At 42.6% G+C, this 13,648-nt stretch overlaps 1 protein-coding gene across 1 annotated transcript in view; it reads left to right on the plus strand.

Annotated features, from left to right (window-relative positions):
• The window catches only part of KAT7 (lysine acetyltransferase 7), a 13,300-nt gene extending 920 nt beyond the window's left edge, over window positions 1–12,380 (plus strand). Inside the window, exons 2-15 of the mRNA XM_009287772.1 lie at window positions 695–842; window positions 2,173–2,349; window positions 2,540–2,779; window positions 3,351–3,433; window positions 3,679–3,768; window positions 4,488–4,586; window positions 4,754–4,864; window positions 5,725–5,916; window positions 6,118–6,207; window positions 7,117–7,257; window positions 8,464–8,557; window positions 8,746–8,892; window positions 9,775–9,881; window positions 10,555–12,380. Coding sequence (XP_009286047.1) covers window positions 695–842; window positions 2,173–2,349; window positions 2,540–2,779; window positions 3,351–3,433; window positions 3,679–3,768; window positions 4,488–4,586; window positions 4,754–4,864; window positions 5,725–5,916; window positions 6,118–6,207; window positions 7,117–7,257; window positions 8,464–8,557; window positions 8,746–8,892; window positions 9,775–9,881; window positions 10,555–10,656 — 1,821 coding nt within the window. The 3' untranslated portion in view covers window positions 10,657–12,380. The remainder of the gene's footprint in view (window positions 1–694; window positions 843–2,172; window positions 2,350–2,539; window positions 2,780–3,350; window positions 3,434–3,678; window positions 3,769–4,487; window positions 4,587–4,753; window positions 4,865–5,724; window positions 5,917–6,117; window positions 6,208–7,116; window positions 7,258–8,463; window positions 8,558–8,745; window positions 8,893–9,774; window positions 9,882–10,554) is intronic.
• The last annotated feature ends 1,268 nt before the right edge of the window (window positions 12,381–13,648 follow it).

The following is a 13,648-nucleotide window of genomic DNA, read 5'->3' on the forward strand; positions in this document are numbered from 1 at the left end:
GAGGCCTGGTGGCTGCCCGCCAGCTCCTGAGGCCTGCTCCCTTCAGAGAGCCGCCCAGTTCACTGCGTGGTGCAGGGGCCCGCTCTGGTGGTCCAAGACGAGGTGAATACAACTGCGTTCGCAGCCTCTTTTGGCGCAGCCTCTTCACTGAGTGCCTTCGTTTTCTCTGCCTTGCTTCCACCGGGGAGCCCCGACGCTGCCCTGAATTGCTGAGCGGCGAAGAGTCTGGCCGTTGCTGGACCCCATCTGTTTTCTCCACCACCTGCTCCCGCGGTGCCCTGTGCTCTGCTGGGCTGCCTCTGCTGTTTTGAACAGGCAGGTGGTGCGGGAGTGCTGTTGGCTTGGCAGGGTGAACCGAGAACGGTCAGCTCAGAGCGTATCCTGTCCGGCCTCGAAACTTCATTTGCCTTTTGCTTTAAATAAAATTGGGTGCTGCTGTGATCTTCCTTAGCGGATCAGTTTGCAGAAACTTTTTATTATTGAAGGCACTGTCCGAGACTGCATATTTATTAAACTAAAATATTTTCTCCAGAGTAACACACTTGACATTTATTAGTTTGCATACGTCATTGCGTCAGCTTGAATTTATCTACCTAGCATCAAATATTTTCTCTCTTTTTTTTTTTAAATGGTGTAAATACAATATGCAAGTTTAAGTGCTCCTGTGCTAATGTCTGGGTCTGTGGTGTTGCAGAGGAATGCGGGCAGTAGCTCAGATGGAACGGAAGACTCTGATTTCTCTACTGATCCTGAGCATACAGACAGCTCTGAAAGTGACGGCACATCACGACGATCTGCCCGTGTGACCCGTTCCTCAGCCAGACTCAGTCAAAGCTCTCAAGGTAATTGCTTTATTTTCTTAAATAAGGAAAAGAAAAGCCGCGTCTTAAGCAACGAGAGGCTCAATGTATTCCATATTCCTGACCTTTAGAACTTAAATGTGTGGAGTTTATACCTAAATAAAAATATTTAACTTTTTTCCTTGGCTATTAATGTGCCACAGCAAAAAGCAGTCTTTATGTGTGCATATTGCACAAATGAGGTAATATAATCTAAAGATTACACTGGTGGTGGAAGTCAAAACTTGAGTATCCTCTGTTGAGAAAGTAAAGCCGTCTGCTCGTTAAAGGAAGTAGGAATCAAACACCATGATTCTGCTGCCAGCTTTGCCTAATTTTTCTGAGAACCTTAAGAATTTGCTTTCCATCTAGACAGTTGTATTGGTACTGGAGCCAAGCTAGAGAGAGCGTGTTTAGAGGTGAAAGTTGTTTTTGTTTTCTTTGTTTGTTTGTGGTTTTCTGTACTGCAAGGGAAGATGTATTTTCATGACTTGCTGACGCTGACCCTACTCTTCAACAAATGTAATCAACATATTGCCAGTTATTTTGTATGCTTCTACTTTGGCATCCAGATTGTAAGAGGAAACATTGAATGCGTCCACCTCCTCATTTTCAGTGTTAGTGTAGTCATTTCTTGGCTGTTAGTTAATAAGCTGCCATCTGGCATCAAGGGGAGGAAATGACAGTAGATAATAACTTCTTTCCATTGCTCCATGTGTACACTTTGATGAAGAATCTGTTTTGCAACAAATTTTATTGCAGGTAAGAAATATACATGCAAGATCATCTGATAATTAGGCCTTAAAAACAAGAGGAAAGGTGGTTTGGATGTGTGTGGGATGCCTGTGATATTCCTAGGTTATGAAAGCATTATTTTCATGCAAAATAATTGTTTTATAGTCTTATGAGCATTATAGGATCACAAAACCACACACAGGGCCCCAATTATAGCTCCACATCAGAAGCAGTCTCGCTATTCCCAAGGGTTGTCTAAACGCTGATAGTTCTTATCTAAACTAACGGTTCTTTAGCTTTCCAAATGGGAGCTGGTTTGTAATTACTAGTCCAGAGAAAGCTGGTTTGTAATTACTAGTCCAGAGAAAGCTGATCTAATTCCAGATGCCTCAGTGTTGGTAAAAGTGTCAAAAGATTTAAGCTTAGAAGAACAGAGCATATCTTTGTGATGACATGCAGCGGTGAGCGGTAGGACAGAACTCTGTGTTGATACCCAGCTATCAGATGTTGGTATTACAGACTTCAGAGCACGTGTGAGGCAAGTCTCTGACTTACAGTGGTTATTGTGGGTGTAATTATGGTGTTTCTATGGAATTAGATTCCAGCCCAGTTCGTAATCCGCCATCGTTTGGAGCAGAAGAGCCTGTCTATTCTACGAGGAGGGTAACCCGCAGCCAACAGCAGCCTACTCCTGTGACTCCAAAGAAATACCCGCTCCGGCAGACTCGCTCATCTGGGTCAGAGACTGAGCAAGTGGTTGACTTTTCTGATAGAGGTACGTGAGGTGCGGTGAGGTGTTGAAAGTTGGCAAAATGCTCTTGGAAAAAGTATGTGACTCCATTGTCTGAGGGCACAGTGTAATATCCTGAGGATAGAGGGTTTGAGTCAGCTGTCTGGAGTTGCTTTACATATTTTTTTGAAAGCTTTCTTTCAGGCAAATTTGTAACATCTTGATCCTTATTCAGACACTAAAAATGCAGCGGATCATGATGAGTCTCCACCTCGTACCCCCACTGGGAATGCCCCTTCATCAGAGTCTGATATTGATATCTCCAGTCCAAATGTATCCCACGATGAGAGCATTGCCAAGGACATGTCCATGAAGGATTCTGGAAGTGACCTGTCTCACCGACCTAAGCGCCGCCGCTTCCATGAAAGCTACAATTTCAACATGAAATGTCCCACTCCTGGTTGTAACTCTTTAGGTAATTTCAGCTCCGGGATTAATCTGTTGGTTTTTGCCTTCCTGCTGTGATATTCAAAGTCCTGCTCAGCTGAGTTATATATCCTAACAATATGCGCTTAATTAGGATCAGAAGTATTACTGAGAAGTGAGTATAGAGAAGGGTTACGAAGCATATCTACAGGTATATTCTTCCTGGGGGTGTTTTCTGGCTAGGAGTGTTTGGGGGATGATAGGGTAAAGAACAAGTTAGGATATGAGCGCAGGTGTGGGAGGAAAATGCGGAGTCTTGCGGGTAGGGTACTGGTCTCTGCCAGAAGCAGGTTTTCAGAAACAAATTATTGCAGACCTCTAATATACCTGGCTGCTTGCATGGAGTGCAGCTTTTGAGTTAGCATGAAAAAGATTTTCCTTCTTTGTTCTTAAAGCCTGTGCCATGAACCATGAAGTGTGCTCCTTCTGTCACACTGGTAATAAACTGAGCATGCTCCTTGAGAAGCTCATATGAGGTATCTGCCCATCTAGGATACTTCTTAAATCTCTTTATGATCATATGTTAAAAGTGGTTTTTTTTTCCTTCTGATCCTTTGCAGGACACCTAACTGGAAAACATGAGCGACACTTCTCCATATCAGGATGCCCACTATATCATAATCTCTCAGCAGATGAGTGCAAAGTAAATGAGTCTTCTGTTTTATCTTCCTTATGTTTTTTTGGAACAAAATGCCAAGACCTGTCATTTGTGAACCGAAAATAGAGTTAACATGTTTCAGTTGATGTCTTTAGCTGTAAGACAGCAGCATTTGTGTGTCAAATCATCTGTGAATTACAGTTCAGAAAATTCACCTAAGCGAGAAATGGAAAGATTAAGGCTTTGATAGTAGTTTGCTGTAGCATTGACAGATGAGTTTTGGCTTCTAGGTGCGAGCACAGAGCCGGGATAAGCAGATTGAGGAGAGAATGCTGGCCCATCGGCAGGATGACAACAACAGGCATGCCACCAGACACCAGGTAGGCAATCTGCACATAATGGAGTGGCTGCTCAGTCAAAAGTGGAAAAACCTCAGCTTGTGGTTTCCAGCAACAGTGATTTTAACTTGATCTCCCTTCTTCGCTTCTCGGATAAGCTATTGTGCTGAGTCCTGACACTCCCCATTTGTCATCTCCAATTTATTTCAGCAAGGGCAGTTCATTGTATCCCTGAAACGAGAGACTGGAGCAGCTAGTGAGAGCAGAGAGGTGGCATTGGTCAGTAATGCTACAACAGAGGCTGGAGCTGTTCTCAGGATGATCTTTTCTGTGTGCTTTGATGTGTAGGACAAGAGAATTCCTGCAGAACTGTAAACTACAATTTTACTCTGACTAAATAGAAAAGAATAAAACCAGGGGAATTACATTTTTCAGTTCATGAGTCTTGGACTTGAGTCAAGATGACTTAATGAGTCAGCTCTGAGCTTGTCCACATGATTGAGCAGTGCATCAGGAGTGCACCCTGTCTTGTGGGACTGAGGTACATTGGCAAAGGCAAGCTGCGGTAGGAAGAAAAATTTCCTATTTTACATACCTGTGTTGTACCTGCAGTGCCCTCCTGTTAGCACCGGATTTGATTCAGAGGCAACAAACGTCATAAAATGAAAGCCAGGACAGAAGTCCTTTAGAGTGGGAAGGTGAAGAAAAATGTTTGAAGTGGATGAAGCCTAGTGAAGGCTTCCACCTCTGGTTTCTTTCAGGCACCAACAGAGAGACAGCTGCGATACAAAGAGAAAGTAGCTGAGCTCAGGAAGAAGAGGAACTCAGGACTAAGCAAGGAGCAAAAAGAAAAATATATGGTAAAAGCAGTAATTTTATTCTTTCATTCCCTCCTGTCTGGAATGAGACCACTAAGCGGGAGTTTGGCTTTGCCAGTCATCCTGCAACGTTCTCAGCTAAAAAAGCTGCAAGATCCAACAGCTTAGTAGCAGCAAGGCAGCAAAACCAAATTATTTTATTGTTCTAGGAGCACAGACAAACCTATGGCAATACTAGGGAACCTCTACTTGAAAACCTGACGAGCGAGTATGACCTTGAGCTTTTCCGAAGAGCGCAAGCACGGGCATCTGAGGACCTGGTGAGACTTCTAACTCCTAATATATCTCATAGCAAATGTCCTTGTTAGAAACGTGAATGCATTCTGGGTTTTGTTGTACTTGTGTGGGTTGAATCAGAGTTTGTAAGAAGAGCACTAACAGCCCAGCCAAGTCAGCAACGTTACGCTAGGGATAACGTTTAAGTGCAAGTCATTCGGAGGGTTTGCTGAAAGTACAGCTGGAGCTAAGCTTTTGCAGTCATGAACGGTGCAGTGCCTGCAAGAGGAATAATCAGTAACAGTCCTATGTAATAGGTGTTTGTTTTCGGTGAAAGAATGGACAGCTTCACCTGCTGAAAGAATGGCTGAGGAGTGATGATAACAAAAGGCAAAAGCCATCTTGACAGTAGCCGGTGACTGTGGAACGGAGTTCAAAACCTTGTATTGCTGAGGCTTCTGTAGGTGCTTTCCAGAGCTACCTTCCATCTCCAGAGATGCTTACCAGTGACAACTGCATCTGGGATATCTAAGGCAGAACATTAGGCTGTACCCTCTCCCTACAGATTAGGAAAGAAGCATGAAGCGGCAACGAGCTTATATTGCTTTCATGACAGAAAGGGTACGATCCTAGTGTTAGCATGCTGCTAAGTGCTGATTCACAAGATGTTTCCTGATGAAAGGAACAGTCAGTAGCTGTCCTGCTGGGGGACAGGGCTCAGACTGAGTTTGATTTAGGAGAGGTCTGTGGGAGGGGTCATTAGACATGGTCACACTGAAAGAAGAATTTAGAAGACTTGAAGTAAATTATTTCCCCGAGGGAGATAAATAGGGCCCTCTTCCACTCTACCTACTTTTTAATTTTTTTTTTTCAAAATAATCATCCATTTTTTTTTCATTCATAGGAAAAGTTACGGCTCCAGGGCCAGATCACAGAAGGCAGCAATATGATTAAAACAATCGCTTTTGGCCGTTATGAGCTGGATACCTGGTATCATTCTCCCTACCCAGAGGAGTATGCACGTCTGGGACGTCTCTACATGTGTGAGTTCTGTCTCAAATATATGAAGAGCCAGACAATACTGCGCAGACACATGGTAAGGGCTAGGGCAGAGCTGATTCCCAAGTTTTAAATCTGATGTCAGCGTGTAAACGTTTTAAAACATTACTGTTGTTAGCTTAGTTGCTCGCTTTAGGAGGTGAGAAGACTGCATGTTTCCTGGTATATGCAGTAGCTGTTGTAACCTTTTCCGCCCTTGAAACAGTAGTGTCACCCTAACTTTGTTTTCCTGTCATAGGCAAAATGTGTTTGGAAACATCCACCCGGTGATGAAATCTACCGCAAAGGCTCCATTTCGGTGTTTGAAGTGGATGGGAAAAAGAACAAGGTAACTAACTGCGGTCATTAGGCCAGTCTTGAGTGCGGAGCCTGTCTTTCAAATGTGCCGGGCACTGCTTTTCCTGGAGAGGAACAGGATGCAAATGGCCCTTCTAATTGCAGAAAGGCTACTAGAGTCTGATCTGCCCATTCTTGCAATTCTGGCAGTAGTTTTGTCTGCGTTTTCTTTGTGCTTATTCCTCAGCCCTGTTGTGCTCCAGCAGTTCCATCTGTTTTCTCATACCGTGCTTGGAGATGTGTGTCAAGATCCCTGTCTGAAAGTTAGCAGGGAGATTTCTGTGCTTGGCCTCGGTAGATTGCTACTGCCCATCTCCCATTCACTGTGAATACTCAGTCAAATTTGGGTTAGAGTGGGAAGCAGCCTAATGTTACTGAGGGTGACCTCCTTAACCCTGAATTGAAGGGTGGAGCATGAATCTGCAGCTGCCGATTCAGTGCTAGGTAGTAGCACCATGCTTGTGCCCTGTCTCTAGTTGTGTCCGGTCTTGAAGGCTTCAGAGGAAAGAACAAAGAAACAATTTCAAAAGCTAAATTCTGCACTGCCGGAAGTTGGGAGGAGTCTTTTCTAGTTACCAGAGATAACCTTGAAGCACAGGATTAATACAATACAGTGCAAGCAAGCAGAGATCCAACCTTCTGCTTCCCTTCACTGAGGATGTGATGTTCTGGGCATTCAGAGATCAATATCACAAAGGTCAATTCCCACCCTTAGGAAGCTAGGCTTATCAAGTTTCATCACAAATGGAATTGTTTCCTGGCCCAGCTGCTCTGTTTGAAAGACTGTACGTCATTTCTCACGTGATTCAGAATTTTTTTGTCCTTTCCCATGTATGCCTGTTTTTGTCCACTCTTGGGATGTTCCACTGTAATAAATAGGTGTATCCTATTCTCCTTCTAGATCTACTGTCAAAACCTGTGTCTGCTGGCAAAACTTTTCTTGGACCATAAAACACTGTATTACGATGTTGAACCCTTCCTCTTCTATGTCATGACAGAAGCTGACAACACTGGCTGTCACCTGATAGGATATTTCTCCAAGGTTAGTTGAAAATACATACGTATGCATTACTACCTCACTAGAATGAGATTTAGGACACTGATTATCAGTACTGAATCTCCCCTCCGAGTTCTTGCCGTCTCAGGATTTGTTGCTTTTAGGAGTAGATAAAGTTCCAAATTTGATCTGCATGAATTGTTCTTACTGTTTGCTGCAGGGACTGCAGGTGCTTTGCTGTAGCATCTTTCCTCATCACTAGCAAAAACCAAATCAGCTCAAATGAACTATTGTTGCTAGGAAGCATAGTGGTGTCTTAAATGTAGGCAAAAGTAATGATAAAGAAAATGTAAAGAAATGTAGAGAAAAATACATTAAAATAAGTATTAGTGACCATGATTTTTTTTTTTAATAAAATACTTGAAGGAATAAAAACTCGTAGGTGGAGAAGGTGAAACATAACTCAAGTAACTTAAGCAGATCCCACAAGTAAGTCACTGGCCAAGCTTAGAGTAGGAGCCAGTTTTCTCAACTGTTTGCTCAGACATGTTGCCTACTTAAAAAATAACCAATCTGTTTGTTTAACCTCTGCTGCACATCGGTGAAATACATTTCCTGGTTGTTCTTACTTCAGTACAGAAAAAGTGATTACCCTTCCAGACATGGTGATATCATGCAATGCAGTTATCAGTTTAGATATTTCAGTCAGTGAGATTCTATAGGTAGGAAAACACTGTCCCAAATAAAGTGCAGGAAACCCTAGTCCTTAAATCACCTGAGTCAAAACCGAATAAATATCTAAAAAAAAAAAAAAATGCTTTAAAGAAAAAATCTGCATTGATCTGAGGATAAGTGTGTCTGAGTCTCTTCTTTGAACATTTCAATATACACTACGTGTAATGCGGCTGTTATGTCGGTTTGTTGTTGCATGTAGACCTGGTAGATGACAGAGGTGGTAGTGAGAGTGTTACTGGCTCCTTCTCAGGTACAACTCCATGGCCAGCCATCCTAGGCTTAAAATTGTGCACCAAACACCCAATTTAATGGCTAACAAAGTAAGACTCTAAGCCAGGTTGGTAGCTGAAGGATGATCGTGTTGCTTGTTGTTAGGCAGGTTTTTCTACTGTTGCTTCTTCCACCTTGTATTGTATCAGTTGCACAGGCTTGTTCAGTCTGTTGGGATTATGATATACCCATTGTCTGTACAGATCTAGACCTGTTAATCTAAAACCTCTCTGTTCTTGTTTTTAGGAGAAGAATTCTTTTCTCAACTACAATGTTTCTTGTATCCTGACAATGCCTCAATATATGAGGCAAGGTTACGGCAAAATGCTCATTGACTTCAGTAAGTAGAGAGAGAGAGAAATTCTGGAAACATATTCTGTCCAACATGACAATTTCATCAAGAAATCTAACATGCCTATGGTGGTGGTTGAGCAGTTTTCGTTATAGCTGATTTCTGCATGTGCTAAAGAGGTGACAGTCAGGAGAGAGTAGTTTAGGAAGGATAAATAGGTTTTCTTTCCTTTACAGGCTATTTGCTTTCTAAAGTAGAAGAAAAAGTTGGCTCTCCAGAACGCCCTCTGTCTGATTTAGGTCTCATCAGCTACCGTAGTTACTGGAAGGAAGTTCTCCTTCGTTACCTGCATAATTTCCAAGGAAAAGAGATCTCTATAAAAGGTATGTTTTCAAGCTAAATAAGCTTGTAGTGAATTGGTTCGGGAACATACCTATGCATCTCATTCACTCATTTTCCTCAAATATGAGGCAGGTCATGCTTGACTCATTCATGTAAGTGTTTGTGTAGCAGCACAGTTAGTGGAATATTCCTACAGTTGGGTATGGCTCCTTTCCAGGCCTGCCACCATTAAGTATAAGCCAGCTTGCAGAGTTTTGAAAGTAGGTACTGGCTGCTGCTTTTGAAAAATACATTTTTTTAAAAACATTCAGCAAAGAACTTTATCCATCTGTAGATTAGAATGTTAATTTTAAAAAGAAAAATGGCTCCACTGAGAGGCTTTCAAATATTTTGGAAAAATACTAAGACTATTTGGACTTCTTTTAATAGCATTTCTATGTTTATGGCACCTAGGAGTGTGCAGCATTTCATAGAGATGTCAAGGTAGTGCTGAAGAAGCGGCTACGTCTTCTTTGAGGATTACACCTTATTAACTGGGATCCTAAAATTAGTATGACTAAATCATTGTGGTGTCTAGGCTGGCTTTCAGTTTTTGGGTGAGCTGGGCTGTTTCTGTACAGCTCTGCATGGCTTGCATCTATAGCCTGTGGTTCTTCAAGCTATTTGCAATCGATCAGCCCTCAAGAGTGAAATGAGCAAAGGCAAGTGGTATAGCAGTGCTGCAGATAACCGGGGTGGTGAAAGGGTGCAAGTCATGCAGCAACAGTAGTACTGCATGTGCCGCCTTTAATATCTGCAAGGCATTTCGTGTATATCACTTCCAAAGGAGTTGCATAAAAGTTGTAGTTGAAAACTAACAATTACAGGCTACTGAGAAGGAGGAATTTGTTTCTACTCTAACATCAACTGATACTGGTTTGCAGAAATCAGCCAGGAGACCGCAGTAAACCCTGTCGACATTGTTAGCACGTTGCAGGCGCTTCAGATGCTCAAATACTGGAAGGGAAAACACCTGGTCCTAAAAAGACAGGTAAGATTTGTGATGGCTATTTCTGCATTTTTGTTTCCTTCTATTTAGCTGTTAGATTCATCCGAACTTGCTGAAATCAGTATTTCTTTTGCATCGTGCTGGGTTTTCCAGCCTTTTCATTCTAGTGGGGGAGCACTGTAATTTTTCAAATGCAGTAACTGATAAAATACAACATGGGCATCCAACTTGATTCTTCAGTAGTGCGGAAAGCAGTATTGACCTTCCTTTTCTGACGTGAGGAATAACGTTGCTCATTGTAAGCGGCTTTTTGGGGGAGCAATGGATGAACATTCCCATCATGCTCCTCATCATGCCTGCCCTTTATTGGGCAAATGGATGACATAGAAGTGAACTGAATTAATGGAATCCTGAATGAGTCCTGTTTGTACCCTCATTAGCTGTAAGACAAGTGGTTTATAAATCCCCAAATGTGACAGGTTCTCTCTTTTGTTTTCCCCTGAGACTTCGCTCTGTAGCTTAAAGTAGCCTTATCAGTGTGATTGGAAGAGCTTCCAGAAAGCACTGTGGAGGAAGTGTTATTTTTGTCCCGCTAAGCAGTTAGTAGGCTAGTCATCTTCAGATTTGTGGACTTAGATGTGTGGTGGTGTACCGTGGATAATTCTCCATTGTGGATCATTTGTTTTAACCTGCCCTTTCATGCTCTTTTCCTTAGGATCTGATTGATGAATGGATAGCCAAAGAGGCAAAAAGATCCAACAGCAATAAGATAATGGATCCCAGCTGTTTGAAATGGACCCCTCCTAAGGGAACTTAACTGTCTATCACTCCTGAAGCCAGTGAACCCCAGCAGTAGGAAGTACCCTAGGGATCTCTGTTGTATCTGTTGCTGTTGTGATTGGCTGGTACAGTACCCTCCCGAAAGATCAGTTCCCCTTGGTACTGTTCTGGCCCGGATCTTTTGTGCACACCACAGACGCTAGTTCTGAGGAACTTTATGTTTCGGCCTCAATGAGGTTGCAAGGATTGGATCTGTATAGGACCCAAACGAAGCTCCTAGCAGCACTGGCCCAAGGAGTTCTGATATCTGGTACTGTACCTGTCCAGTCACTGGTCTTACCCTCATGTTCTTATTCTGATGAGGTTGTGTTGTGTCCTATAATCTGGTTGTTTCTTCCTTCAGGTTCCTTGCGTTCTAAGTAATGGAGATAACTTCTGTGGCTTTTGAACAAGGTCTAATAATGCTTGTTTGGGGAAAGTCTGGTTTTCCAACAAGCTGCAGTTACACTGACTTCAGCATTTTTAACTAGTCCTGTCTGATGGACTGTTCCATTCCATGTATCAGATAGTTTCAGTAAGATAACATGCCACCTCTTTCAGCAGTGTTTTCCCTACAATATAGCAGGTCTTCACATAGCTAATATTGTACAGTCAGAAGCTTGCATATCTTGTAACTGAGTGGTGTGATTGTTAGCGTTACCCTGGAGGAGTCAAGGCTAAGTGCGTGAGAACATCACGGTCTGAGATGTTTCATAGAGTTGCTCTTGGTATACGCTTCTGGAGCTACTACAGTACCACATCTGCTGGAGAGACCTCTTTGATTATAAATTACTGGTTTTTCCTGTTTATCTCTTGGAATTGGTGCGTTCCTTTACACAGAAACAGCCTGTTCAGTGTATTTCACTGGAGGTATTTTTCCCAGAGCAGTCTTCCTTGAATTGTAGGTCTCTCTGTATTGGAGAGGATTTTTTTTTCCTCTAGACTGAAGAAATAAAAACCTTAGACAGACTTTTGCTAGCCTTGTCCAAACAGCCACAGAAACTCCACAATGCAAATATCGTCAGTTGTTGGATTGCCTACAGTGTACGTTCTGTGCATCAGTGGCAGCTCCAGTTAGCTGTGTGGATGGTTTGCTTCTCTGACAGTGCATTCTTGTTTGTCTTTGTAAAACAGAAAAGCTTTTACTTCCTCTCTCCCATCAGCACCACCGGAAGAAACTATCGTACAATGGCTTTCAAGTATAACCACTGTCCTTGTGCCACAAGTTTCCTGTATGGCTCCAGTGTGATTAAAAGGGGGGACAATCTTGGGGTAGACGATGGCAGCAGCACATAGTGCCGATTTCATTTAAACCTTCCAATGCTTCCATACTGAATGGTGTCTGAAATGAAGCACTTGCAGTGTACCAGTAGGTAGGAGCCATTTCCTGTTAACCACTGACCCATCCTAATGTGGAAAAGTTCTCTATTGCTCTTCTGATGGTTGTCTGTCTTTCTCTGCCTCCTTAAAAAAAAGAAGAAGAAAAAAGGTCATCAGTACATGGTGTATACCTTGTGGGCATTACTGAATTTTGCTGTCTCATGCCCTTTGCTCCTGTATTGTAACTAACTTCAGATACTCATGAAACTATCCAACAAAGTAGATCTCTTGTGGAGTAGGGAAGAAGGCCATTCTTGTGCAGAAGCTAAACCCTGTTCCCATGATGTGGTAGAATGTGCTATTCTTGTATCTACTTCTCAATAAAGCATGTTCTCTGCTCAAGTTTATGCCTTCTTTTTATTTTTTTCAGTCAGACGCTATTCTGCATCTCCAGTTAAGTGAACCTGCTTCTTTATGTTGCAAGGGACTGATTTTGAACCTGTCTTTGTGCCTGGTGTATTAAGGATTGTGACTAGAGCGGCCTTTAGGTTGAACCTTTTGGAAATAACCTGTATTGTGTGTTCACTCCAGAGCTTACTGTGCACAGGAGGCTACCATGAGGAATGTATGGATGTTGCCAGATACTGGCAACTTAAGTACGTCATGCAAAACTGGGATAGCATCTGTCAACCTGAAGTTCCTTGAAGAAGGAAGGAGTTATCCTAGAAGCTATGGCCCTAGATTTTTAGCCTTGCCTTCTGTGCTTCCATGACCAGACCTTGCTTCTTGTACTGGGGGAGGACTTGGGGCAGTGAAGTCTCTGATTTTCAGAAAACAGTGTTTGAAGTTCAGCACCTCTCTCAAACATTTTGAGTCTTTGCTATAATCTCTGATATAAAATGGTTAATTACACGTATCTGCTCAAGTTCCCTCCAGAGATTCTGCTTTTCTACATAACTCTATGGGAGTTAAAAAAGAGTAGGGAATAGTTTTGGACTCTGGGCTCTAAGCTGCAGAGAGGCCAGGGTGCTGATAAGAGTAAGGCTGACATGTCAGTGATCATGGCCTGGGACCTGAGGCGCTCAGCTTATGAAGAAAGAGAGCAAACTAATTGAGATGGAATACCTTGGTAGTCTTGCTCTGATGAAGATCAAAATCAAGGACTCTTCCCGGAACAACGATGTTTGTTTACTCAAGTCACATCAAGGGTCTTCCTAATTCTGTCTTGTTTTCCTTAATAAGACAGTTTTTTAAGCATTTATTTGGGAGCATTGCTTTTACTTATGTGAGCAGAGTTTTGTACAACGCCACTTGCTTTTTTTTGCCTTCTTTGTTTGTTTTTTCAGTTTTTTGCAAGTACAGAGAGATGCAGTGTGATTTAGTTTGCAGATAACTGGACAGAGGGACAAGAGGATAAGGGGTTTAGTCCCCACACTGCTCTGCTGTGTGACGGCCACCCCCTCTCTAAGCTTTTGTTTCCCTCCAGTCCTTAACTCTGTCAAGGGTGTTTATGTTGTGACTCCTCTGAGGCAGTGACTGTCGCTCTGTATACGTACAGTTCTTAACACGATGGGGTCCCACGCTTGACTGAGACCTCTGGGTGCTTTGGTAATGCAAACACTAATTAAGTAGTGAGTCATACAGATAGCCATAAATGTCTCTGGGTAACC

This window comes from Aptenodytes forsteri, unplaced genomic scaffold (genome assembly GCF_000699145.1).
Source record: "Aptenodytes forsteri isolate BGI_AS27 unplaced genomic scaffold, ASM69914v1 Scaffold25, whole genome shotgun sequence".
NCBI classification, from domain to species: Eukaryota; Metazoa; Chordata; class Aves; order Sphenisciformes; family Spheniscidae; genus Aptenodytes; species Aptenodytes forsteri.